Source organism: Mugil cephalus, chromosome 14, assembly GCF_022458985.1.
Source record: "Mugil cephalus isolate CIBA_MC_2020 chromosome 14, CIBA_Mcephalus_1.1, whole genome shotgun sequence".
Taxonomy (NCBI): Eukaryota; Metazoa; Chordata; class Actinopteri; order Mugiliformes; family Mugilidae; genus Mugil; species Mugil cephalus.
In genome coordinates, this window is record NC_061783.1 from 22,849,818 (window position 1) to 22,875,529 (window position 25,712).

The 25,712-nt window shown below is 41.4% G+C and overlaps 1 protein-coding gene across 6 annotated transcripts in view; it reads right to left on the reverse strand.

The window, feature by feature from the left end:
- Positions 1 to 333: 333 nt before the first annotated feature.
- The window catches only part of LOC125020478 (protein FAM131B-like), a 50,257-nt gene continuing 24,878 nt past the window's right edge, over positions 334 to 25,712 (reverse strand). Inside the window, exons 2-12 of one of the 6 annotated variants that reach the window (XR_007114210.1) lie at positions 25,343 to 25,380; positions 14,228 to 14,263; positions 11,357 to 11,462; positions 7,117 to 7,335; positions 5,706 to 5,846; positions 3,955 to 4,110; positions 3,683 to 3,858; positions 2,275 to 2,409; positions 1,892 to 1,953; positions 1,413 to 1,541; positions 1,103 to 1,254 (exon numbers count right to left, since the gene is read on the reverse strand). Coding sequence is in view for 5 of the 6 variants with exons in the window: in XM_047605829.1 (XP_047461785.1) it covers positions 1,024 to 1,254; positions 1,413 to 1,541; positions 2,275 to 2,409; positions 3,683 to 3,858; positions 3,955 to 4,110; positions 5,706 to 5,846; positions 7,117 to 7,335; positions 11,357 to 11,462; positions 14,228 to 14,263; positions 25,343 to 25,380 (1,367 nt within the window). In the remaining variant the exon portion in view is untranslated. Of the gene's footprint in view, positions 1,255 to 1,412; positions 1,542 to 1,891; positions 1,954 to 2,274; positions 2,410 to 3,682; positions 3,859 to 3,954; positions 4,111 to 5,705; positions 5,847 to 7,116; positions 7,336 to 11,356; positions 11,463 to 14,227; positions 14,264 to 25,342; positions 25,381 to 25,712 lie in introns of all 6 variants that reach the window. The other 5 variants (XM_047605831.1, XM_047605829.1, XM_047605830.1 and 2 more) reach the window with 5 other exon arrangements.

Here is a 25,712-nt window from a genome sequence, read left to right on the forward strand (position 1 = left end):
TGGTCATAATGTTACGGCTGATTGGTGTTTTGTATTTTCTTACTCAAAAGAGACAGAAGCAGAACAACTCAGAGGACAGTTACTGTTGGACAGAGGTGGGTGTTTTTAACACGTCTCTGTTTTAACGAGATGTTTCATCTTAACGAGCTGATGATGAACATTCAGATCACGTCCATTTGTCGTGTTGTGTTGAATAAAGTGCAGGATAACAAACAGCTGAGACGTGTTGACTTGTGTTTTAGACCAAAATAGGATTCAAGAAGAAGGAGGATTCATGAGTAGTGCGTCATGTCAACATACTTACAGTCGTACATTCATACAAATACGTATCTGTTTATTGGATTTTGTTTTATTTTTATTATAAAAAGCAATTTGATATATTATTACCTTGTATACTGTGTTATACTGGTTAGGGCTAGGTCACTGTTAAAAAGCATGCACTTTCTTTTTGGTTGTGTGTCCAGATCATCGTGTGGTTTGCAAATAACTCCGAGTGCATCAAGTTTGAGGTTCGTCGGACATTTCTAGGTTTTAGAAACAGCTTCTCGAACCCGAGCACCGGAGTCTTTGCAAAACCCGTTCGTGTCCGTGTTTGTTGTATTGCACTGAATTTTTAAATAGGCCCTTCTCTTTCTTGTCTGCTCCTCTTCTTCCTCTTCTTCTTCTTTTTATTGTTGTTGAGTGTCTCAGTCCTGGTTCTTTGGGTCCAGTTGGTCCAAACGTTTTTTTTATTATTAATCCATCTCATCCTCACACGGTTTGATTCAGTGGTCGCTGTGTTCAAGAAGTCTCATGTGTTCATTGTCTTAAATGTCATATTCCACCAGGGGCTTCTTGGCATTTAGTTTGTGTACATCCCACGTTTCCATCTGAAAAAGTTCCTCAGAGTAGGTAAATATTTGTGATGGGGAGAGGGAGGGGTTGGGATAATAGCTTGATTGATTATTGGAGTATTTATTTCCTGTTTTCTTTTTAAATTTATTTATTTATTTTTTTTCGTTCGTCTTGTCGCGACCGCTCGGTTCAATTGGTCGCGACGACGACGACGGAGCCCTCGTCCGCCTCCTCGTCTTTCTCCTCCAGAGACTGGACGACGCAGGGCGTGACGTCGAACGGTATCCTCCCGCTGACCGACTCGGAGATCTGCGTCGCCAAACCCGGGCTTGAGCCTCTGGTCGAAGGGGCGTCCTCCCTCAGCGGGGACGGTGTCAGGGAGCACGGCTCTGGCTCCAGGGTTAATGTTACCTCTTCTACCTGCGGAGACAGGAAATTAAGACTTCATGAGACACCACAGGCAGAGGTGCTGCTGGCTCCATCATTTGTGCACTTTAGTGTTTCCAATAGTGATGTTGGATGCTGAGTAAAATTCATGCCGGTATCGATACTTCGTTTTGAGGTAGTTCACTCCCCACCTTCGTTAGATCCTCCTCTTCCTCCTCATGTTGCTCTAAGATGCCTTCAGACTCCTCTCCGACCGTCTCCACCACTCCACCTCCCACCATTTCGGCCATGTGTGCATTCAGCTGCGCGACGATGTCCACCTGCAACAGTCAAGTTCAACGGGATTAAATCGTGATTAAATTAGAGGCATGTATTTAAGTCCAGGGATCCCTGACACGCTCCAGAAAGAAGACAAATAAAACGAGAAGAAGAAGAAGAAGCAGGTTAAGAGTTGTTCTGTCCGGCTTGGTTTACCTCTGCAGGACATTGAAGAGAAAGAGAAATATTAAGAATCCAAATGCCCAGAGATGTGAACTTGCAGACTCTGTGTCATGCCACTCTTGACGACCAGGCTGAATTACAGATGTCTCTTTCCAAAAAAAAAAGGTTCAGGCTGTCATGCAGACTTTTCTGGCAGTGCTCCATGCAGGACTTCCAGCCTGTCTCCTACCTTGCTGGCTTCCCTGGCAGCTCATCAATCACTGCACTACAGATGTGTGCTAAATAGGCCTGCTGGTACAAACAAAGCCACATCCATAAGACAAACCGTTAGCGCATAATCACGAATGAGAAACGAACAGAAACAGCTCATCTCCTGCAAAAAAAAAAAAAAAAATCAATAAGAACAGATTTTTATCATTTGATAGATGGAACCAAACATAAACCTCCGACAGTAACAAGACTAACACTGTCTGGGGCGACTGTTGAGAGTTTATACGCGTCTCTGTGTCCTTGCAAAGTGTCATAACCGCTCCATCAGAACATATTAAACCGTCATCCTGTCTGCAAACGTCCGTAATGTGATCATTTGGATTCAGCAGACGAGGTGCCTACCTGGTGAGCCTCGACCTGCGCTACTCCCCACAGATCGGCCAGACGAGGGTGAGTGGGAGGACCCAGGCTGTGGATGGTGCTGTTGGGGGTGGCTTGGAGGGAATGGGAGGCACTGTGTAGCCTGGGATCCATCGTCTGGAAGTAGAGAGAGAGAATTGCATGACATTTTCAGAGGCACGGCAAGCTGATGCATCGCATGCACGTTCAACTGGGATCTTTTCCGGAAAAGACAAATCCATTTAAGGGTTTTAGGGTTTGTGCATTTGCACCTGAACCCGACGCCCGATCGTCCTGCAGGTGATGTTTATTCTGGCTTTGCCCACCTGGTTCCCATGGATCAAACCCCGGCTGCCAGATTCTTGCCCCTCGCAAGTCTGGCTTCATGAGGTAATGCTGCCCCATGAAGCAGTACCCTCCGCTGAGAGTACCCTACCCCAAACAACACAGCTCCCAGGATCACAGGGACTCATCTCCACTGCATTAAAGTGGTGAGCTCCTTCAAAAAGAGGATAATTAAAGTAGTTTTGGCATCTGGGGACGGTTCCTTATGGGAGCCTTACGTTAGTGGCCAAATTTGGGATAAGATTCCCCTGGAAGAACCGGGATATGTTGTGCAAGGGTTTTGGGACGTCTAGAATTCCTGCTTATCCCTATTCAACTTTGACTACAAAGGATGGAAAAGGAAGGATGCATGTGTGGAATTCAGTTTTATTCTTCCAGCATTTGTGCAGGAGGAAGATGACTTACGGTGGGAACCATCGAGAAACGTCTCAAGCTCTTACTCACCAACAGATGCTTCGGAAAACTGACTGACCGATTGGAAGGTTTTATCCTAAATGTAACATAATGCATTCAATAGTTCCCTTCTCCAGTTAAGCCCTATAATATACACACAGTCACGCTAACAAGCTCATTTCCTTTGAGGTCTTGGATCAGTACACCTTTTCTGAGACACAGTCCCTGACCTTCTCGAGTTATTATTTCATAACCCACGGTTATTTAATGAGCTCTGAGAATGCACCGACCGAGCCAGAAAAACGTCTTCGGGTGTCACAGTTCATCATGACTCACTTCGTTTGCCGGCAAAGGAAAAAAAAAAAAAAAGAAAAAAGAAACAACTTCCAGCAGAGAGAGCCGGGAGAGCTGAACGACAGCAGATGATTTACAACAAGTTAATGCTGCCTGCACAAAACACAGCCATAAACAAGGTCTTTGTTTCCAGACACAGATGTAGGAGCTCGGTTGCATTGTCAGAAAAACACTCGGTAGTATAATCTCATCACACTGCTGGATCGTAGTCTAAAATATGAGACTGTTTGTTAATCTAACACCATTAATGAAGGCAGTTGTGCTGCCAGGCTTGTTGTTTACTCTAAAAACTGCAGCATTTTTCTACGGGGTTACAGACCTGTTGTTGTTGGTACTGCAGAAACTGTTGCTGCTGGTAGTGATGAAGGTGTTGGAGCTGTTGGAGTTGATTATGCTGCTGCAGGGAGAGCTGACTCGCCTGGTGCTGTTGTAGGTAACCTCCTACCGTCCCCTCGTACCCATCACCCGGGGTACCCCCTGCTCCGCTGCCGCCGCCTGCAATGGCACATAAGACACCTAGTACCTGGCGCTCAGAAGAGAGTGGACGCTACCAAAACACACTGTAGGACTGTATGGATGACGAATCATCACCAGCACCCATGATGTAGGAGCCGGCGGCAGGCGAGGCCACGCCCGAAGGCTGGCTGGTGATCGGGTCCCAGCCGTCCGAGGACGACAGGCAGTACAGGCCCTGGGAGACGTAGGTGTGAGGCCAGACGTCTGCAGAGGAGTGATGGAGCACCTGGTCTGCACAGGGAAGCACAAACGAGGGGGAGGTGTGAGAAAGACATGGATGGATAGATGGAAATTTGTAGCCGGGGAAGTTGGTTGGAAGTCTGGTCCCCACAAACACTTCAACTCATAGACTAATAGTAGCCCTTCCTAGCTTCCTGGCCGCCCAGCTAATAGTAGCCCTTCGTAGCCTCCCACCTAACAGTAGCTCTTCCTAGCTTCCTGGCCTCCCAGCTAATAGTAGCCCTTCCCAGCCCCCCACCCAACAGTAACTCTTTCTAGCTTCCTAGCCGCCCAGCTAATAGTAGCTCTTCCTAGCCTCCCACCTAACAGTAGCTCTTCCTAGCTTCATGGCCTCCCAGCTAATAGTAGCCCTTCCTAGCCTCCCACCTAACAGTAGCTGTTTCTAGCTTCCTAGTCGCCCAGCTAATAGTAGCCCTTCCTAGCCTCCCACCCAGCTCTTTCTAGCTTCCTAGCCGCCCAGCTAATAGTAGCTCTTCCTAGCCTCCCACCCAACAGTAGCTCTTTCTAGCTTCCTGGCCTCCCAGCTAATAGTAGCTCTTCCTAGCCTCCCACCTAACAGTAGCTCTTTCTAGCTTCCTGGCCTCCCAGCTAATAGTAGCTCTTCCTAGCCTCCTTTGTTATGACTAGCTATGACAAGGTTGTCTCCATTCTAGGACAGGATCGACTGTATGAAAGTGAAACCAACCACGCTACTGTCAGTCCATCCTGTTCTTGCTGTAGTTCATGTATTAGCTCCTTGCTGCAAGTAAAACTCTGTCATTCTTGATAGAAGGATTTCCGATACAGTTAATTAGATATCTAAGCAAATAATCTGACTTAAATATAATAAAGCATCAGAGCTACTGCAAATAAAACCGCCCCAATCAGATCAAACTGATCAATCAGACTGTTCAACATTAAAATATTAGCACCTTCAATAGTAGCAAGGTCCCTTTTAACTACTTGGATAAACCTGAGGTAGATGCATGATCAGCAGTATTGTAATCGCCGCTGTGTTTGTGTTGCTGTGACATGCTAGATGAAACAGAGCAGAGTCCATATGGTGGTGTTAATGAGAGCAGGGCTAAGTCCTTGCGCTAACCTACAGGATCCCTCGGGTCTTGGACCGAGCTCCGCTTTGCTAAACACCAACGAGAAGCAATAAGGAAAACAGTTTACTCTGTAAGTGAGATGAGGTCAGACGCATTTCTTTGTTTTTAATCTTGCTGAAAGCCTCAAACCGCAAATCATGATATGAGTTTGCATCTCATGTCACCATTAAGTGAAAAAGGTTAATTAAAACACTTACTTCTTTGAATATAGCTAATTTTTAAAAAATCTTTACTTCATTTTCACACATGAAACCCCATCTGTGTTTTCGTTCGAGTGTCCTCTGATGTTTCAGAAATGACAAGGCTGTCATCTGGATTTGTCATTTGGATGTTTTCTGAGCGACTGCCCCGTAGAAGTGAAAGGCAGATATGTGCAGCTGTGCGCTGCCCTTCAAAAAGTCCTTCGCAGTTGGCTGGGAAACCAGTGGACGGGGCTGCATCAGGATTAGTATCTGTGCAGAACAGAAACTCAGAGGGCTTTGAAGAGCGCTGTACCTCTGCTGGTGATGCTCTCCTGGTTCACTTCGCTCAGGTGAGCGACGCTGCCCTGGTTGGAGCCGGCTCCCATACTCTCCCCGTCCATGGAGTTCCAGCCAAACAGAGTCGCCTCTGAGATCGCAAACTGCTGCATGATGCCTGAAGAGGAAGAAACAATAAGACAAGAGGTAAGTAAACTGTGTTTGTGCAATAAGATAAATCAACCTGGACTGAAGGCCAGCGAGATGATTTTAAATGATCCGAGGTCCGAGCAGCTTCAACCTGTTCTTGAGTTGGACAGTTTGGTTGGGTTTGGTCTGCTAACAGTAGATCTTCCTAGCCTTCCAGCTAAAAAGACTCTGGACATCGAGAAGTCTAATAGCAGTTAGTCTGTTGACTTCAGTGTTCTGGCATATTAGCTCTTCCTGACTTCTCAGCTAATGGTAGCTCTTCCTAGCTTCCCAGCTAATAGTAGCTCTTCCTAGGCTCTCAGCTAATAGTAGCTCTTCCTAGCTTCCCAGCTAATAGTAGCTCTTCCTAGCTTCCCACACAATAGTAGCTCTTCCTGACTTTCCAGCTAATAGTAGCTCTTCCTAGCTTCCCAGCTAATAGTAGCTCTTCCTAGCCTCCCAGCTAATAGTAGCTCTTCCTAGGCTCTCAGCCTCCCAGCTAATAGTAGCCCTTCCTAACTCCCCACACAATAGTAGCTCTTCCTGACTTTCCAGCTAATAGTAGCTCAATCAGACTGAATGAGGCAATGTAAACCTTTGATAATCAGTTCTACATTAAAATATAAGCACATTATTAGCATGTAAATCGATCCCAATGGAACAGAAACGTCTGTTCCAGTCCCTAGTAGCATACTTAAAAGTATCCATTTTAACTGCTTGGATAAACCTGAGGCAGTAGTTCTTCCCAGCCTCCCAGTTAATAGTAGATCTTCCTGGCCTCCCAGTTAATAGTAGATCTTCCTGGCCTCCCAGATAATAGTAGATCTTCCCAGCCTCCCAGTTAATAGTAGATCTTCCTGGCCTCCCAGCTAATAGTACATCTTCCTGGCCTCTCAGATAATAGTAGATCTTCCCAGCCTCCCAGCTAATATTAGATCTTCCTGGCCTCCCAGATAATAGTAGTTCTTCCCAGCCTCACAGCTAAAAAGGCTCCATCAGCTCTGTTTTTGAGCCTGGACCTTGGGAAGTCCAGTAGCAGTGGGTCTGTTGAGTAATAGAATTTAAAACTGTATTCTTAAATATAGTTTTAGCCAGTCTGGGGAGGCCAGTACCGGTGTGATATAATCACATCCGGGTCTTTACCTGTTAACGCATTGATGATTGGCCAAACCCAACATATGGAGACTTACCGTAACCTAAACAAAAGGTTATGAAGGTAATGTGTGGAGGTAGATCTTCTCCTTGGTACATTCTCTTACCTGCAGCAAAGCGAGCCTCCTTCTCGCCGTCGCTCAGGTCGCTGTAAGCGTCGTTCTCCATCCTCCTCTCCTTTTCCCTCTGCAGGTTGGTATGTCCCGCGCCCCCCATGGGCCCCGCAGATGGTTTCCCCCAGCTCTGCCACTCTATCATGTGGGCGACGCGACCCTGGGCCATGGCCGTGGGCTTGGTCACCTTGTCCTTCATGGAGCGAGTCACGCCTGCAGCAGGTATGAGGGCAGCAGGAGGTGGGGGTGGGTGGTGGTGGGGTGGGGGGGCAGATCAGCAACACACTGTCAAAACTACTTCTGGCCTCTGTGGCTGGCTACACCTCCAGCTGAGGCTCAGAGGGAGGGAGGAGAATGATAATGAGAAACTGTAATGTAGAGGTTTAGTAGAAGAGGCCAGACATGTCCTGGTGTGGATGGACTGAGGTAAGTTTTTGACTGGATATGAGATTATGACAACTACCTACCATAGATTTGGCTCTATTAGCGAATAAATACACATTTAGTCGCACATCAGGATGAGTCTGCATGGACTTTTAGTCCTGATACGCTGTGACACATCAAGCCACTGGTTGGAGTTTACTGTTGACCTCTGTTGGCAGCTTTTCAGCCCATTCCTCTGCGGCGGAACAAGTCTTTCTAGCCTCCTAGCCTCCCAGATACTAGTAGATCTTCCTAGCCTCCCAGCTAATGGTTGTTCTTTCCAGCCTCCCAGCTAATAGAAGCTCTTCGTAGCCTCCCAGCTAACTGTAGATCTTACCAGCCACCCAGATAATAGTAGATCTTCGTAGCCTCTCAAATAATAGTTGTTCTTTCCAGCCTCCCAGATAATAGTTGCTCTTCCTAGCCTCCCAGCTAATAGTAGATCTTCCTAGCCTCCCAGATAATAGTAGATCTCCCCAGCCTCCCAGCTAATAGTAGCTCGTCATAGCCTCTCAGCTAATAATAGCTCTTCATAGCCTCCCAGCTAATAGTAGCTCTTCATAGCCTCCCAGATAATAGTAGCTCTTCCTAGCCTCCCAGCTAATAGTAGCTCTTCATAGCCTCCCAGATAATAGTAGCTTTTCCTAGCCTCCCAGCTAATAGTAGCTCTTCCCAGCCTCCCAGCTAATAGTAGCTCTTCCTAGCTTCCAAGCTAAAGGTAGCTCTTCCTAGCCTCCCAGCTAATAGTAGATCTACCTAGCTTCCAAGTTAAAGGTAGCTCTTCCTAGCTTCTCAGATAATAGTAGATCTTCCTAGCCTCCCAGCTAACAATAGCTCCCCCCAGCTAATAGTGTCGTTTCCTAACCTTCAAGATAATAGTAGCTCTTGGATGACTATATAGCCTCTAAGCTCATAGTAACTCATCCCAACCTTCTAGCCTCCCAGTTAATGCCAGCCCCTTGTAGCCTCCCAGATAATGGCAGCACTTCATAGCCTCCTAGCCTAACCTCCGGCATTGTCCTGTAATTCATTCTCCATGGCTGCAACGTGTAGTTGTATTTCTTCAGAGGTGTACGTCAGGTTACACCGTGGCTACAGCGTAGAATCGATGGGCAGCTATAAATCAAGCTTCTCCGTAACACGGCTGATCAATAAATGTCGCATAGGACTGAACTAATGTGTTGACAAGTGGTTCTTTGGCTCTTAAACCTGGCGGATGTTTAGCTAAATCTGTCAGTAGACGACCTCTGAAGATTTCTCTTCCCTGTAATTGCTTTTTCAATCTCCACGTAAAGGATGAATAATTAAGATGAAGCTCTGCCGACCACTTTGAATGCAAACAAAGACGTCTTCTTGTAGTTTAATGCATCAATCTCTCTGGGATCTTATCAGCTCACTGAATGAAATAATCACTTATTCTATACTTAATAAGTGAATATTTCATTTCATAAGTATAGAATAATAAAATACATGCACTGATAACGCTGCTTTATGTTTAAGAGTGATGGTCAGGTGACTAATAATCGAGCTACCTGATGACGACTGAACACAAATTAATAATTAAAGCCGTTACTCATCTCCTGGTAAACAGACTAAATGAGGTCCATTAGACTTTACGTAATTAAAAACGTGCTGCAGAAGAGAATAATCCTCAGGGTAAACAAAAAAAAAAATAAATAAAAAACTGAGAAGGGTCCGCTGGCAAATCTACGCCCAATTAAGATGCAAATACAGGATTCAAACCAAGTGCACAGAGACTCCATAGATTTTTCTTTTTTTTTTTTTATTAAATTAAAATCAAGCTGGCGTGAATCAACAGAGACAAAGAGCTTTAGAAATTTCTCTTCCCGGGTCCACGGGGCAACTTACAGGCAGAGTTATAAATAGAAGCAGTTTTCCCCTTAGACAAAGAGAGACAATCTCATTTGAAAATCAAACACTCCCTGCAGAGACTAAATGGGGATGGAAATAGGAGTGGAAAGAATGAAGGATGAGGGGAGGGTGTTGGGGTCTTGGCTATTCAAATTTCTCAAATAATTATAATAACAATAATAACAATAATAATACTATACACTTTTTAAATGACACCAAGAAATTTATTTACAACGGAAAATACGGTGCTACAGTTAAACATCATAAGACACTATACAGCTGGAAGCACAACACACCAGAGAGCCACTTGTAGACACGACACTGCACAAAAGAGGCACAGATATCAGGCCACAGCACGACCACCACCACCACCACCAGCACCAGCACCAGCACCACCAGCAGCAGCACGGCCACGTTACAAAGACACTACCCAACACGCCTGTGGAGATGCTTCAGTGGGTCGACAAAGTAAGGAATCGCTCTTACTTTAGTTTCTTTGAAATCTGATTGAATTTCCGTCAATGACTCTGAAATGTGTCCGTCATTGACGTTTGTTGTTGGTATCAATGGAAGAGAGGGGGAGTGATAAAGGAAAGTGGGGGAAGGGGGGGCACCCACAGGGGCGGCCATGTTGGTCCCAAGCTCCTCCTCCTCCTCCTCCTCCAGAGTGAAGTTGTCCATTGATGCAGTGAAACCTACGGAAGCCCTGAGTGGCCATGTGTTCATACATGTTATTTCCTCTGTTTTCAAAAGCTTCGTTTTCTAGAACCTTTACCTTTATCTAACAAACATTAAACCACAAAACAAATGTCTCACCTGTCAGTAGCCCTATTACGTTAGGCTATTATTATTATTATTATTATTATTATTAATAGTCAGCATGGCACGTCACGTATGACAGAACTCTCTTAAATATATCGAAATCTTGAGAAAACTGAGCTAGTTTTCCCAAGATAACGAGATAATTAACACATTATCTCAAGAAAACTGAGTTAGTTTTCTCAAAATAACGAGATAATTAACACATTATCTCAAGAAAACTGAATTTTCTAGAGATAATGAGGTAATTAACTCGAGATCTCCAGAAAACAGAAGACATAATGTGTGAACACATGGCCGCTTAGGGCTTCCACAGTTTGTTTATAAAAACGTCTTCTGGTGGAAAAGTTCCAAAGATAATTCCTGTATTTTCAGGCCCCTGATCATCATCTCTGTTCTATTTTTTACGCTTTTATTTTTTACGCTTTTATTTTTACGCTTATTTGTGCGCTTTGTGTTGAGACTAGAGTCAAATTCCTTGTAACATCTCAGATGGTTCATCCATCTTTATGTACAGTTAGTGGATGTGTTGTCTTATAAATTGGCAAAAACTTGCAAAATACACAAATGAGACTAAAAAGTTAATCTTTCTTTCAACTTCTGAGATGTAAAGTAATTAGTTTGCACTTTTTTTTTGCATTTGGTTGTGGAGCAAATGTGTAGAATTAACAAAATCAATAAAATAAAAACCTTAATTTCTACTTTAACCATGTTAAGTTTAACTAAATCTCTTCTTTCATGCTCTCATCTTCTAAGAAATGTAACTGAAAGTAGTAAAATCTCCATTATGCCTGAAGCTGAATGAATGTTTTATTAGATGTGAGTCAACAGAGACTCAGATTTTAAACTCAATCAAAACGTGTTTTTGTTTTTTGTTTTTGCAGGCGAGGCTTTTACGTTATCAGGTATATGCTTCAGATGGTCTGATAATTGCACTTATGTTGCACTAAAATAACCACCGACAAGGGGAAAAAAAAAAAAAAACAGAAATTATCTTTTACGCAACAGAGAAAATTGGTTTAGCTCAACAACAACAACAACTTCACCCTGGAGCCGCCGTCGTGGAGCATGTGGAGGCAACATGGGGGCTGTTTTACCACCGAGCAGCACAGACACACACCTGACACACCTGTCAGAGAGGACTTAGCCAGGGCACCGATCCCATAGGTGTTGGCGGACTTCCTCTTGAGACGAGGCAGGATGGAAGTGGTGTCCTCCATGGACAACTAGAGAGAGACACAGAGAAGTGAGGAGGGCAGAAAATAGCAAAAACGAGTGGGAGGCGTAAAAGAATGCGAGCGGGGATGTAGATGAGACTTTAAAAGAATCAACGTGACAGGAGAAATGACAAAAAATGTGAATAGATGGGAGAGATAAATGCGAGGGGGTGGAGGAAATGGAATAAAAGAAATTGAGGTGAAAGGAGCAGATGATTGAAGAATCAGAGAAAAGAAATAGTTTAAGGGAGATGGAGGAAGAGAGGATGGATGGAGGTTGTAATAGAGGGAAGAAGAAAGGAAGGTTAATTATCTGAGCACTTTGTAAATGGCTTACGGGGAGCATTGATTGAAGTGAAGAGAATCACAGATAAAAATAAATAAATAAATAAAAGGGTTTCACCGTGATTCTAAACCAATTTATAACACAGCAGCTGGTATTTAGCACAAATACGTCAAATACAAATACGAACAAGAACAGATACCGAAACAGTATTTATCTGTAGTGGCGCAATTCTCTTGTACTTCCTGTTGTTTTGAAGCCATTCTTTAAACCATAGCCTGTATAAAGAGAAGCCGAAGCCAGTAGAGCGCCCCCTGGTGTCTTGCTGCAGCATAGATCATAAGCTCCGCCTCCTCCATGTTTGTGGATGGGCCAAACTAAAACACTGGAATACGAGTCAAAGTTTTATTTTCAAGGATGGTTTCTGTCATTTTAGGTAGTTAATATGATGTTGATGAATGTTCAAGTGTCAATTTGTTTGGATAAGTTTAGTTTTAGTTTGTTATTTGACATAATGGCGACAATTAGTTGGAAAATATGGACGAGTCATTGTCCCTGAGAAAGTAGCATCAGTTTGGTTCAGAGGAAGTGGAGACATGTTGTCCATATTTATAACTGTCCATTAATTATCTAGTTATCCATTAACTAATTATCCTAATTATCCATCATTTATTGTCCATCGTGGTTTTTTAATTACCGTAACTCACTGTAGTTTGTGCTCTTGGCAAAATTCAAAGTGCGGCTGAACATCTCAGAGGTTTAACTAGCGTCGTTTTTACCAACAAATTCCTCCAAACTACTTCGTCCTTCAACCTGCAGCCGTCACCAACTTCCCAGTGTTCATCCAATTTAGAATTTCGTCCAATGGTGAATGACGGTAATTTTTTTTGTTATCCGTGGGCGGATGTTTACTTAGCTTTAGTTTATCCAGACGCTAATGGCAATTAGTGGTTTCTGTTTCCTACAGAAACAAGTCCAGCGAGTTTCTGATGTTTCTGATGTTTCTGATATTCAAACCTCAAACCTGAAACATCTAGAAACTCTACACGTCCAGTTTCCTGTAATAATCTCCCCTTTGGAGAACGTGGTCTTTGATCAGCTGGTTCCTCTCTGGTTGGTATAAATCCATCCTCTCTGAGCTCCAAACATCAGGTTAAAGGAACAGAAACATGGAGAAACAAAGATGAACCAAACCCAGGGATTGAGACAGAGCATAAGGGAAACAGTTCATCTCTGATCACAATGAAGAATCAGTGTCTACTCTACTTCCTGGCGTCCGGGCTCAAAGCAAACAAACCTGTAAACTAATGAAAGCAGAGACAGAGTCTGGATCTTAATGAAGTCCTCCCAAAAAACTAATTACAGTGGAAATACAAGAAAAAAACAAACAAAAAAAAACAAGAACAACCACGTGAGCTCTGTTACACGGGGGATCGTGTGATGGATGCGATGGAATATTTTCCGTTAAAGGGCATTAATTACAATACACAAGGAACCCGATAGTATCTGCTGCCTGTGTGGTGTGTAGCTGGGTTATGATCCAGCAGTGATATTATGAGGTGTGGTGAGTCAGCAGGCGTGCGGATGTGGCTATTACAACAATCTTCCTCTATTAGTGCTGCATCCACTGGAGCCTGGTCTGTGAAACATGTGTTTTATGGCAAAAAAAAAGCATCAGCAGAGTTCTGGGGAAAGTAGTTAGCGCATTAGCATCGTTCAAACCAGCCTCAAACCAGCTAACGTAGCGTCAGGGCTAAAGAACTCTACAACGTCTGACGTTTTTTTGGCTTCTTTAGGCCTTTTTAAGATGAATCCAACATATTTTAGTGAAGGGATAAATGGAGGCAGACCTGTCAATCAAAGCTTCCTGTACACAGTAGGCCCCGCCCCCATCGCTGCTCAACCAATCACCAATCAGGTTCCTGAACTTGGCCAAGATTAATGCACCAGTTTATGTTTAGGGCAGAAATAATAAAATATTTGAACCTGTGTATTATTTTAATAGTTTAATATCGAATGCAAAATGATAATAATAATAATAATAATAATAATAATAATAATATATTTATAAACAGCACTAGGCTTTAATATAGAGCTACTTAACCTCTGCATCAGTTTGGGGTCTGAAAAATGTTGAATTTTTCTGTTTTTTAGTTTAAACCAAATGTACAAAACAAACCAAAACAAAAAAAACAGCTGATGCGCGTCTTCCCACTGATGCTTTGAAGAGAAACTGGGACTTCAGCCGCAGATACGATGAGATTATTACAGCCTGTTATCTGTGAAGCCGGTGGTACAGTAGCTTAGCAGACGAATGGAGGAGGGAGGGAGGGAGGGAGGGGGAGGGAGGGGGGGGATAAGCAGGGGCAGGAAGAGGTGGATGGATGAACAGGTGGGATGTCAAAGCACAAAGTGAGGGAGGCGGGAGGGGGAGGAGGAGGGGGGAGAAAAGCAGGGGGAGGAGGGGGGAGATTTAAACAAGGAGACTTACATTGATACCTTCCCAGGAAAACTCGGCACGGCCATGCTGGGGGAGGAGGGGGGAGGAAGGGGGGAGGAAGGGGGGAGGAGGGAGGGGGTGGTTGTGGGGGGAGAAGAGAGGAATACAGGAGAGTACAGGGAAGAGAAGAAGGAGATTTTAAAGACGTACGAGGACGAATGGGACACAGAAAGAAAACTGGTTTTCAGCGTCACTTTCATCGTGTTTGATTTAATTTTTTATTCAGAACTTCACCTGAATCTGTCACATTTTAACAAAGCGATTTAGTTTCTAGAATCTGGGACCAGAGCAGAGTTTCAGCTTTAATTCAAATTCAAGTAATTAGTGTCTGTAAATACACAAAGATCAGCCGTAACATTATGACCACCTTCCTACTGTTGTGTATGTCTCCAAATCAGCTGTGACTCGTCAGAGAACGAACCCAAACTCTTTAGTTTCTACTTCCTGTTTCACCGAAGTCGAGTCGTATAAATGTTTGTGTCTCCGATCGTCCTCCTTAACCTTTTCCTCTGTGTGTTCTGTCTCGTTACATGTCTGGGAAGATTCAAAGGCCAAAACTGACTTAGAAGCCTGAACCTTTTCGACTCCAGGTGGAGAATTTTTTATTTTTAAATAGAAGAAGAGCTTTTGGTGCAAAGAGAGAATGTGTCTTTAAACATATTCAGACTGTTTGGTTCTTTATGAGGAAAAAGGGGAAACGATAGAAAAACGTCGTGAACATTCGAGTCCAAGCTGAAAGTCTCCACGTTAAATCCACAGTCGCTTTAAATCACTTAAAATAAACCTCCCTTAATTAACCCTGATTAACAGCTGCTCATCTCCCTCAATGCAACATTAATCTTGTTATTATCTCATTGTTATGGAAAAAATATTATTACCCTCCACATCCAAAAAACAACAACCAGACATGCTGCATGGACCTAAAGATCCTCATCTCAGCCTCGTTTCATTTGTGATGCAGCGTTTTTAGGTTTATTTTATATTTATGAATAAAGTTGGATTTGAATCATTGCGTTGAGACGAAGAGGACGTGTGGACGTCACCTCCTCTAACTCTCCTCTGTATCATCGCAGCCCAGAATGTTTAGGTAACCAATGGATACCATTCAGAGGTGACCCTGTTGCCGGGGGCAACGGCGAATCTGATGCGCAGACAAACCTGGACACGCGGTTTATTTGCATGCACATACTTACATATACACACAAACACACACACAGAGGGAGTCGTGCATGTTCATCACAACGTTACAACAGACGAGATGAGGAGCATCAGCTGTTAGAACCGATTCATTTACTTTTACTTTTATTCCCTTTTTGTTTGTTTGTGAAACAGTTTCTTCATCTGCTCTGGAACCTTGAACCCGTCAGTTAAAGCGGTTAAATGTTTAAATGTTTAAATGGTTAAATGGTTAAATGGTTAAAATACTCTAAACTTTACACTGGCATGAGTTTACTGCAGGTATTCACTGAAACTACTGCATGTTCACTCACTGGCCACTTCATCAGGTTTATTAGTGAATGAATTCTCATATTAACACTGGACAGTTTCCTCCTTCATGACTGTTTTAATGGATGAGAGACAATATTCTGTTTTTCTCTGTGTGACCAGTGAAAAATGTCAATAAAAATAAAAAACAACAAAAAAAATGAAATAATCATAAAATAAAAAAATATAAAAATAATAATATAAAAAAATACAAAAATGGCAATAAAAATTCAAAAGTATAGTAAAAATAAAAAATATAATAAAAATGAAAAATAAAATAAAAAGCATAGTACAAATAAAAACGATAACAATAAGAGATATTAAGAAAAATGACAATACAAAATAATAAAACTAAAAAATACACTAAAAATAAAAAACAATAAAAAATAATAAAAATGTAAGAAAGACAATACAAATAAAAACAATAAAAAGTGACAATAAAAACAATCATAAAAATAACGATTACAATAGAAATGACAATAAAAAAGGAAAAAATGACAATAAAACAAAATAAAAACATGACAAAAAATGACAATGAAAATAATATATATAATAAATAAAAAAAATGAAAAACAATGACAATAAAAATAATCTTGATGATGTAGAAACAACCTCATAAATGTGTTGATTGAACTGGATGATCAGTCTCTGGTGCTATGTCAAAATAATAGGAACACTTGTCAATTAGATAAAACTATAATAAAACCACAGCTGAGTCAACATCTTTTCTCAGTTATTAGGAACTAAAGCACCAGAACCACCACAGATGAAATGTTAACTGGAAGGTTTTCACCTAGTGACTGTGACACAGTGAGTTTGTCTCATGATAAAACCAAGAAACCAAGAAAGAATAAGAAGTGAAATCAGCCGGTGGTGATGAAGCGTGAAGAAGCAGCTCGGCCTCTTCATTCAGCTCCACACGAACTAAAACCACAACATCTACATGAATCAGTGTGTGAATTCGGCCCAGACTGGATTTAAATGAATAAATAAATAAATAAATCTCATCCTGCGTCACATTCAAAGAGCTGGTTAAGCAAATTGAAAACCAAGAACCCGAGAATTAATTCTGGCTCTTGCTCCGGGCGTCAGAGATGTTTTATTTTCATGACGAGTGAATGAACAAGGAGAATAATCCTGAGATGACGCAGACGCAGCTAAACACACACGGTTCACGTCTAAAGGAAAATAAAAGAGAAACACACTGACCAGACTGGTGACTAGAATAAAATACACTAATGGAAAGATGCTTCGTTTCATTTCTAAGGTTAACGAGCTGAGTTACATCTCATTATAATTTATAAAATATATATATTTCATGTATTTAATTAATACTCATTAGAAAATATAGTCAACTACAACAAAATATCATTTTATGACGGAAAAATGTGAGTTAATGTCAATATATTCAGTAATAAACGCAGCAATAAATTCTTTATTATTCAACCTAATGTTTTATTATTATTATTATAATTATTATTATAAGAGATAAAATGATTCCTGGATAAAGCTTCTCAGGTAGTAAAAATGGATTTTAGTTTTAATTTTATATTTTATATCCTCCAGAGTTTCTAGAGTGTTTCCTGTTTTTGTTTTTTTAGCTCTTAAACCCACTAATGTGTCCGCGGAGCTGATGAGCATCTGGACCCAAACGTGCTAATAGCAGCTAATTAACAGCTACAACTGTGGCTTTTAGCATCCAACAAGAACAACGAGATCAAAGGAGGTGGAGGAGATGGAGGAGGAGGAGGAGGAGGTGGAGAAGGTGGAGGAGTTGGAGGAGATGGAGGAGATGGAGGAGGAGGAGGTGGAGAAGGTGGAGGAGTTGGAGGAGATGGAGGAGGAGGAGGTGGAGAAGGTGGAGGAGTTGGAGGAGTTAGAGGAGGTGGAGGAGCTGGAGGAGTTGGAGGAGATGGAGGAGGTGAAGGAGGAGGAGGTGGAGAAGGTGGAGGAGATGGAGGAGTTAGAGGAGGTGGAGGAGTTAGAGGAGATGGAGGAGTTAGAGGAGGTGGAGGAGTTAGAGGAGATGGAGGAGTTAGAGGAGGTGGAGGAGATGGAGGAGGAGAAGGTGGAGGAGTTGGAGGAGTTAGAGGAGATGGAGGAGTTAGAGGAGATGGAGGAGTTAGAGGAGGTGGAGGAGATGGAGGAGTTAGAGGAGGAGAAGGTGGAGGAGTTGGAGGAGTTAGAGGAGATGGAGGAGTTAGAGGAGGTGGAGGAGATGGAGGAGGAGAAGGTGGAGGAGATGAAGGAGTTAGAGGAGCTGGAGGTAGGAACCAAACGTTGAGGAGATTGTTTCCTTGGGGACAAACATTTGGGGGGAACTTCCTGCTCCTACTGAGTTTTAAAGGTGAGATCATAGTTTAGTTTAGTTTAGTAGCAACATCTGCTCAGGTTCAAGGTCTGACTGAGAGCAGCCATAACATTATGACCACCTCCTAATATCCAGTAGGTCTCATGAGACATAAGACAGTGAATGTGCTGAATGTTGTTAGTGGGGGAGGATGTTTGAGGGGAGGTTCCTCTGTGGATCAGGTAGAAATAAAACTATTAGAACCAGTGGAACACATCAGCCTTTAAATATCTGTGTCTAAATCAATAAAACTGAACGTATTCACCTCTAAATTATTTCATTCAGACTCAGCGGGTTCAGGGTCAGAGAGGATTAATAACTGTGCAGGAGGCTCCAGCCACTGTGATTTATATGATTTATAATGGTCAAACATGGAGGAGGAGGGGGAGGAGGAGGACGAGGAGGAGGAGGAGGAGGTGTCATCTCTGTCCTTGTACGTGTTTGTGTTATTACACTAAGCTTACATCAGAGATCTCGGGATTTGGGTTTTGGAAGCAGCTCTGATCAGAGCGGAGGAAACACAATAAATAATATTAGTTCTCTGAGATTCAGGCGTCTCTGCAGCTCGTCTGTCCATGTGTTCATGTCTGTTCATGTCTGTTCATGTCCCGTGTTCTCTATAAAGTGGACGTAACGGCCGAGCTCGTCCCTAAAATACGTCCAGACCCAATAAACACGGAGCGTCCGTCAATAACGCAACAGCTGAGCCTTTAACTCGAGTCCAACCAGCTCCTCATCTCAGGTTTAGACGGAGGAAACTGTGGCTTCATGTTGGACTAGAAGTAGTTTTTTTTGACTTGTAGATGTAAACATTAAGTCTAATATCAACTTTCTCTCTTTTGTTCTACACTACTCACAAAATGACAATAAAAATGAAAAACTACGATAAAAAATCTAAAAAATGACAAGAAAAAGTGACAATAAAAAAATAAAAAATATTAAAAAATGACAAGAAAAAACTAAAAACATAAAAAATAATGAAAATGACAATAAAAGAATATTTTTAAAAAATGAAAATAAAAATGCAAGGTTTCTTTTTTATTTTTAGTTTGAGATTTTAAAATAATAAAATAACTTTTCTTTTGTTTTTGGTTTATTCTGGTTTTCCTTTCCTCCCTTGTGTTGGCTTCTTCTCCCTAATAAGTTTCAACTCTGGTTATTTATTAAAAATAAACATATATATATAATAACAAATGCCAATAAAAATAATAAAAAAACAATAATATAAAATCAAAAAAATTAGAATAAAAATAATTATAAAATAAAAATATAAAATTTAAAATAATTACAAATAACAAGAAAAATAATAACAAAAATAAAAAAATTAAAATGTTTTAGACTACACAATAAAAGCAAGGTTTAATTTTTAATTTTTTTGTTTGTTTGTTTTTTAATTTTTTTAAATAATCAAATACATTTTCTTTTTCCAGTTTCAGCTTTTGAATATTTTCCTTTGGGCTCAACTTCCTGCTTCCTGTGGCATCAGGAGATATTTCTTGTGCTGCATGAAACATTTTCTTAAAAAATAGCAGAATCGTGTCTAATATAATCCAGATGTTGAGTCCATGAAGGAGCTGCTTAATCCTAATGACAAATATTCAGATCTCAGTGGGACATTTAAAAAGGTCGGTAAAACGTCATCGAGTTGCTTTTAAGGAACTCGTTTGCAGCCGCTGAGACGGAGCGAGGAGATGAGTATTGATCGGACTCGTGTTACAAACGTCCACCGAGCGTAATGATGCTGAGACGCTTCCCAGAGTCCAGAGAGACGAGCTCACTGCTGGAAACATGAACTTTTCTCATTTTTAAATGGATTTATTTGACATATCTTGAATTATTGGTCAACTATGCACCAGTGTCTGGTCAAACAGTGGCACAAAGATGTTGATGAGTCATCCTGCACTTACATTTTCATTTATTCATTTAGTCCAATGATATTATTTCTCTAAGTGTTTTTTTCTTTTCTTTTTCTCTGTACTGTTTATTTGGAAAGTGCTGCAGAAGTAACGATTATCATTTTAAGTGCTATTAGATGGATTTGATGCATCATGCATCCTCTTATCTTTCATTTGCACCATCCTCGGGTCAGAATTACAGTTTATGGTTTGTACTGATGTGTATTTCTAATAGAAAATAGCCAGATTTATTACTTTATGATCTGCTAATTTAAATGGTAATAATCCAAACAGTAAAAACTAAAAGCAGACGTCATTTTGCATCATATTAATTCCCATCCTCATTTTAAGAGTCTGTGCTGTCACATTAACTGTTGAATTATTTATTTCTCCGTCATCTTCTCCTTTTTGAAGCCGGCGTTTGAGTCGACCTGGATTTTATTTGGTCCGTGCGTCTTGACGTGTTCGTTTTAGGAAGTAAACAAACGTGTGTCGTATTTTATGATTCACCTCCAACTTGATTAACTCACTGAATCCGGCGTGAGAATCAAAACTTGAAATAAAATAAATAAATGCAGCTGCAGAAGAAGACGGAAGCAGGAGTCACTGATGGAAAAACCCGTAAGACGGATGTCTTTGTCTCGGCCTGTCTCCAGGGTCTTGCAGCGGAGACGTGATCCATGGCTCGGTAATAGTCGGAGCCCTGGGGAGCAGCAGCAGCTCCGTGGCCTCGGTAAGAGACTGTCAACGCAGACGCACCTTCACCTTCACACCCGGTCACCAGGACGCAGGCGCTGGTCGATTAATACGAGCTTCTATCAGGGCGACACCGACACACACACTGTGCTGTGCAGAAAGAAAAACGCTGCGGACTAAGATTTACACGATGCAAAGTGAGCGAACAGAAGAGGAATCTAATATCTGGTGTTACTACACCTTTATCTTAAAACCTGCATCAGTCATTAGAGGTTCACTCGAACAAAGTCGGGGATTTTGTAGGATCGTAGACGCAGTGGTCGACCACGGGAACTTAGAAACTTATTTCCCTTTGAAATCTGAAGACGTCCAGCAGCATCAGTTCAGAACTGACCCAGGTTCATCATCTACTGTCTGGAGACGTCATGGAAGAGCTGCAGCTAAAAATCCATAACTCTGACATGGAAACAAGACCAAGAGACTCGACTATGAACCAAAACGTAGGAACTGGGCTCAGAAACATCTGGACTGATGAAGCAGCAGGTGAAATATGTGTCAGTTTGTTCACTGAAGGGCTGGAGAGAGCTACAATAATGAGAGTCTGCAGGCAACAGTGAAGCATGGAGGAGGCTCCTGGAGAGTTTAGTTGGGATTAATGGTCCTCAATGCTGAGAGATACAGGAAGATACTGATCCATCATCAACACCATCAGGGAGGAGGAGGTTTATTCTGCAGCAGAACAAAGAGCCCAAACGTCCAGACAAGAACTATCTTCAGAGGAAAGAGCTCTGGTCTCTACATCATGGACTGAGTCTGGTATTACATGAAGAGACAGAAGATCTGAGGAAGATCTGGGGTTAGTTCTCCAGGATGTTTGGAAGAAACTACCAGTCGAGTTCCTCCAAAAACTGTGTCCAAGAACTGATGCTGCCTGGAAGGTGAAGGGGGGTCAGACCAGATACTGATTAGATCTAGATTTATATTCTGTTCATTCACGATGAAAATAAACTATTGTTACTTCGTCCCGTCTAGATTCGTAGCATCCAGTTTTACTTTACTAAAATTATCATGGATCCTCAGTGGCTTTGTTTTCTCCTCTTTTTCATTTTAAATTGTGCACCATCTTCATACTTTACTAATTTAAAGAGGCATGAACACGATATGCAACGGGTACGTAGCAGAGATGGCATTTAAAGAGCCATTCTGCTGGTAAATTAGCTGATATAATAGTAATTAATTCTGTTTTTTGTTGATTACACTGTTTATTTTATTTTATCTTTCTTGTGGTTTTTAAGAGTTTTTCTTTTATGTGCAACGAAGCTACTGTGACCCTGTTAGCTTAGTGATAGCTAATGTGGTTAGCTAACGTTAGCTTGATACGAGCATGGATACAGCATTTTCAGAATGTAAATATGGTTTTAAAAAGCAGCATAATGTATTTGTGCCGTGACTCAAGAGACACAGTTTGGTAAAGACTGGATTAGAATAAATATATGTTTTATAATAGTTAAAATGTTTTGTGGCTCGGTGTGTTTTAGTCTATTGCTCAGTGTCAGAAATCAATGAGAGAACATTGTTTTGCTTCTGTGTTGGATGTAAATTGATGACTGTGAAGTTAAACACATTGACTTTCAGCTTTAAATTGAGGCTTGTCAGTTTAAATTTATACTTGATGCACAGGCCTCAGACGTCCTGAACCTGTTAGCGGACACACATCAATCACTCACTATCTGCACCTCATCAGGCCTCAGAGGACGTCACAGCCTTTACTTCACTGTCACACAACTGACACGTGCAGACGCACAAATCGTGTTAGTTCAGAGCCTCTAATTAATCAGGGGTACACGCAGAAACACCTGATGTTGTAATTCCCTCCGGGTGGGTAGGTAGGTAGGTAGGTAGGAGTGAGAGGACAGGAAGGACTACATTTAAGTTTTTGCAAATAAATATAATTTAAATAAATAAATATAATTTAATTCATGTAGATTTATAAGCCCCCCTGCACCACACTCCAGTCCAGAAGGTGGCGTTAAGGCTTCTAAAAGTTGCCATAAAAATAAAAGAAGAAGAAGAAGAACCCACGCGTTTGTTAAATGTTCCATACTTTGGGAAAGGAACGTGCTGTTTCTACAGGTCTCAGTACCAGATCGGCTTGGAGAGTATCCGACACTTCCAGATGACGTCATGTAGTCGTTCGTCAGGGATGGTGACGTTGCGTTTTATAATTGGTTGGACAAGCGGAAGTGAGGTTAGCAGTTTTAGCCGTTAGCAGTTTTAGCGGTTGTTATCGAAGCAGAGCGGTTTCCTTAGTTATTTTATTTTTTGGAAATATCGATAAAAGCTGTGTTATTATTATTTTGTATATTATTTAATATTTTTAATAAAACTTCTTAAATCTTTTCGTGCCTACTATAAGAATAAATGGACTCGAGTTACTTATTTTTTGTGAATAATGTGCTGCCATCGTATTTTTTTTGTCTTTTGTGGGAAATTTAAAAATTATAAATAAAAAAATATATATATCGAGCTATTCATACCAAACATACTGTGAAAAATAAATTAAATTGATGTTGTTTCACCACAAACTGATCTCGCAGCGGGAGCCGAACCAGTCGGTGACGTCATCTAGAAGCGCCGATACTCCCCGAGCCGATTTGCTACCTACACCTGTAAGTAAATTTCCTTTTATTGGAATAAAGATTTATTTAGTAATACTACTATTGCTCATACGTCTTTGCCCATATTTAGAATATGCATCATCACATTCTACCATTGTGCACATTATAGAATCCATAAAAACATAAATAATTTAAACCCCTGACATATTGGCAGAAACTCCTTTAAAATTTAGAATTTATTTTTTTCAAGTTTCATTTAATGGCGGTGATGTCAGTGACTCACAAACATCTCTCTTTACAGTCTAATAGTCATTACATCCTATAAGAGGTTCTCTGGTGATGATGTGTGATGTCGTCCTCCTTTTTTAAACCTTCTAGGAATAAACATGATGTTGTGGGAAGTTGGTCTGGAGTCTGATTCTGAACTAATGAGCTGCGCTGGGAATTGACTAATGGTAAGTTTATCTTCCATTTTCCTCAGAAAACCAAATGCTAAATGTGGAAAAGAAGCAAATGGATATGCTTCAGTGCGTCATGTGCCCGGGACATGTACATCAGCCTTTCTACGACTAGATGTGGTTTTTCTAATGGATCGATGTTTATGGAGAAATTCTCTAAATGTTGCCCAGGAAAAACCGTGTGGATGTGGCCTTTGGTTCCCCTTTAAGGCGAAGCACTACAGGTGGATAGGGTTTAATGTTTTAACTGAGAAACCTCTCCAACCGACTACTTACACTAATACAATATTTTTCTGTGAATTTATATTTAAATATGCAAATGAGGAGTTATCTGCTTAAACATGTGCTGGTAAAGTGTTAGATTTCCAGGTATTTACTGAGGGAGTGTTAGATATTTCTTTATATCGCTACATAAATCACTAAATACTGTTAAAAAATATACATTTTTGCCTTGTTTTTAGGAGTAAAATGTTCTATAAATCAGACTCTGAGGAGATTTCTGGCTCATTTTTAAAGTTTTACATTGTAAAATCATGTATAGTTTTATTGAAAGCCACTATGAACCAAAACCAAATCTGCTCAAATCCTTCAAAACGTATCATATAATCAATCAACATATATAATATCAAAATATCAGATTAAATTTTAGTAAATTAAAGGATGAGACATGAATAATGATCCGTTGCTGCTACGTCCAGATGAACTCAGATGAGTCTGACGTCTCTTCTCCTTCATCTGTCTTTTCTTTGACTTTTCTTGCTAATTCACGCTGTAGTTTTCTTCTTATATCAGACGTCACAGTATTTTTAAATGTCCCTCTCAGATAAACACAGACTAGAGGCAGAATATCTGGTCACATGACACTTTAGAACCAATCACGTTGTCAGAAATCGACACCAACCAATGAGAGTTTAGCTTCAGATCAACCTTTCTGCTTTCATGATTTGTTGCCAATAGACAGGATGTGACCATATTTGGCCAAGACAGACTTCTACAAGAGGAAAAAAGCTTCACAACGTTACTTCATATACCAGGTTAGAGACCAGGCTCAGAGTAGAACGATGACTAAACTAGAAGTTACAGGTAAAGTGTATTGAAATGACGACCTAAATGTGCATTTTTACCACTTTTATAAAACTAGTTTGATATTAAACATGTTAATGAAGCAAAATAGCTTAAAATCTCCAGATTTGTTGTGTTTTTTTTTGCGGTGTCTCGCCTCAAACTCGGGCCTTTTCCTTCCTGACTGTTGTCAGCGCGGTTGCGACGTGTCTTTTGTTTTTTCGACGCTCAGACGTCCGCGACCTTTTTTTCCTGGAGGCGCAGGACATCTGGCAGCAGGAGGCGTTTCCGGGTGAGCGGCTCCTCCGCCGCTTTTCTCACCTCCAACAGATTCGAGGCGACAAGAATCGACCCTCTGACTCTGAGAGCGTTCGCATGTAAAAGAGAGAGGGCGGCTTTTGTGTTCGCTCACGGAGGCTTTCAGCAAAATGGAGGCAACAAAAACCAACAAACCAACCAACAAAAGAAAGAAATGGATCGAGAGGTTTTTGCAGAAAAAAGAAAAGAAGATGATGATGTTTTAGTATCAGTGTTGTTTTTACCTGATCCCCATCTTTCCGTACCGGCACCGCATCCGCTGCTGTGGAGGCAAAGACAAAAGAGAATTTTTATCATTATTATCATTATTATCATGATACTTTAGTGAGAACAGGTATTAAACCAGGTGCAGGACGGAGGAAAGATGAGTCTGTAGTGATGACAGAGGGAAAACCACAACACAGCGTCCAGCGTTTCTCTCTCAGACAAACACACGGAGCTAAAATTAGATTAATTATCCACGGCCAGCGTGAGTCATGAAGAGCACGGACGGCTCCGAATTCTCCGGGTTATTATCTGAATAATGGAGCGTCACCTTTTTTAATAATTCAGTGGCGTTAAAGTGGGAAAAGCCACTGTTTTCTGCAGGAGGAG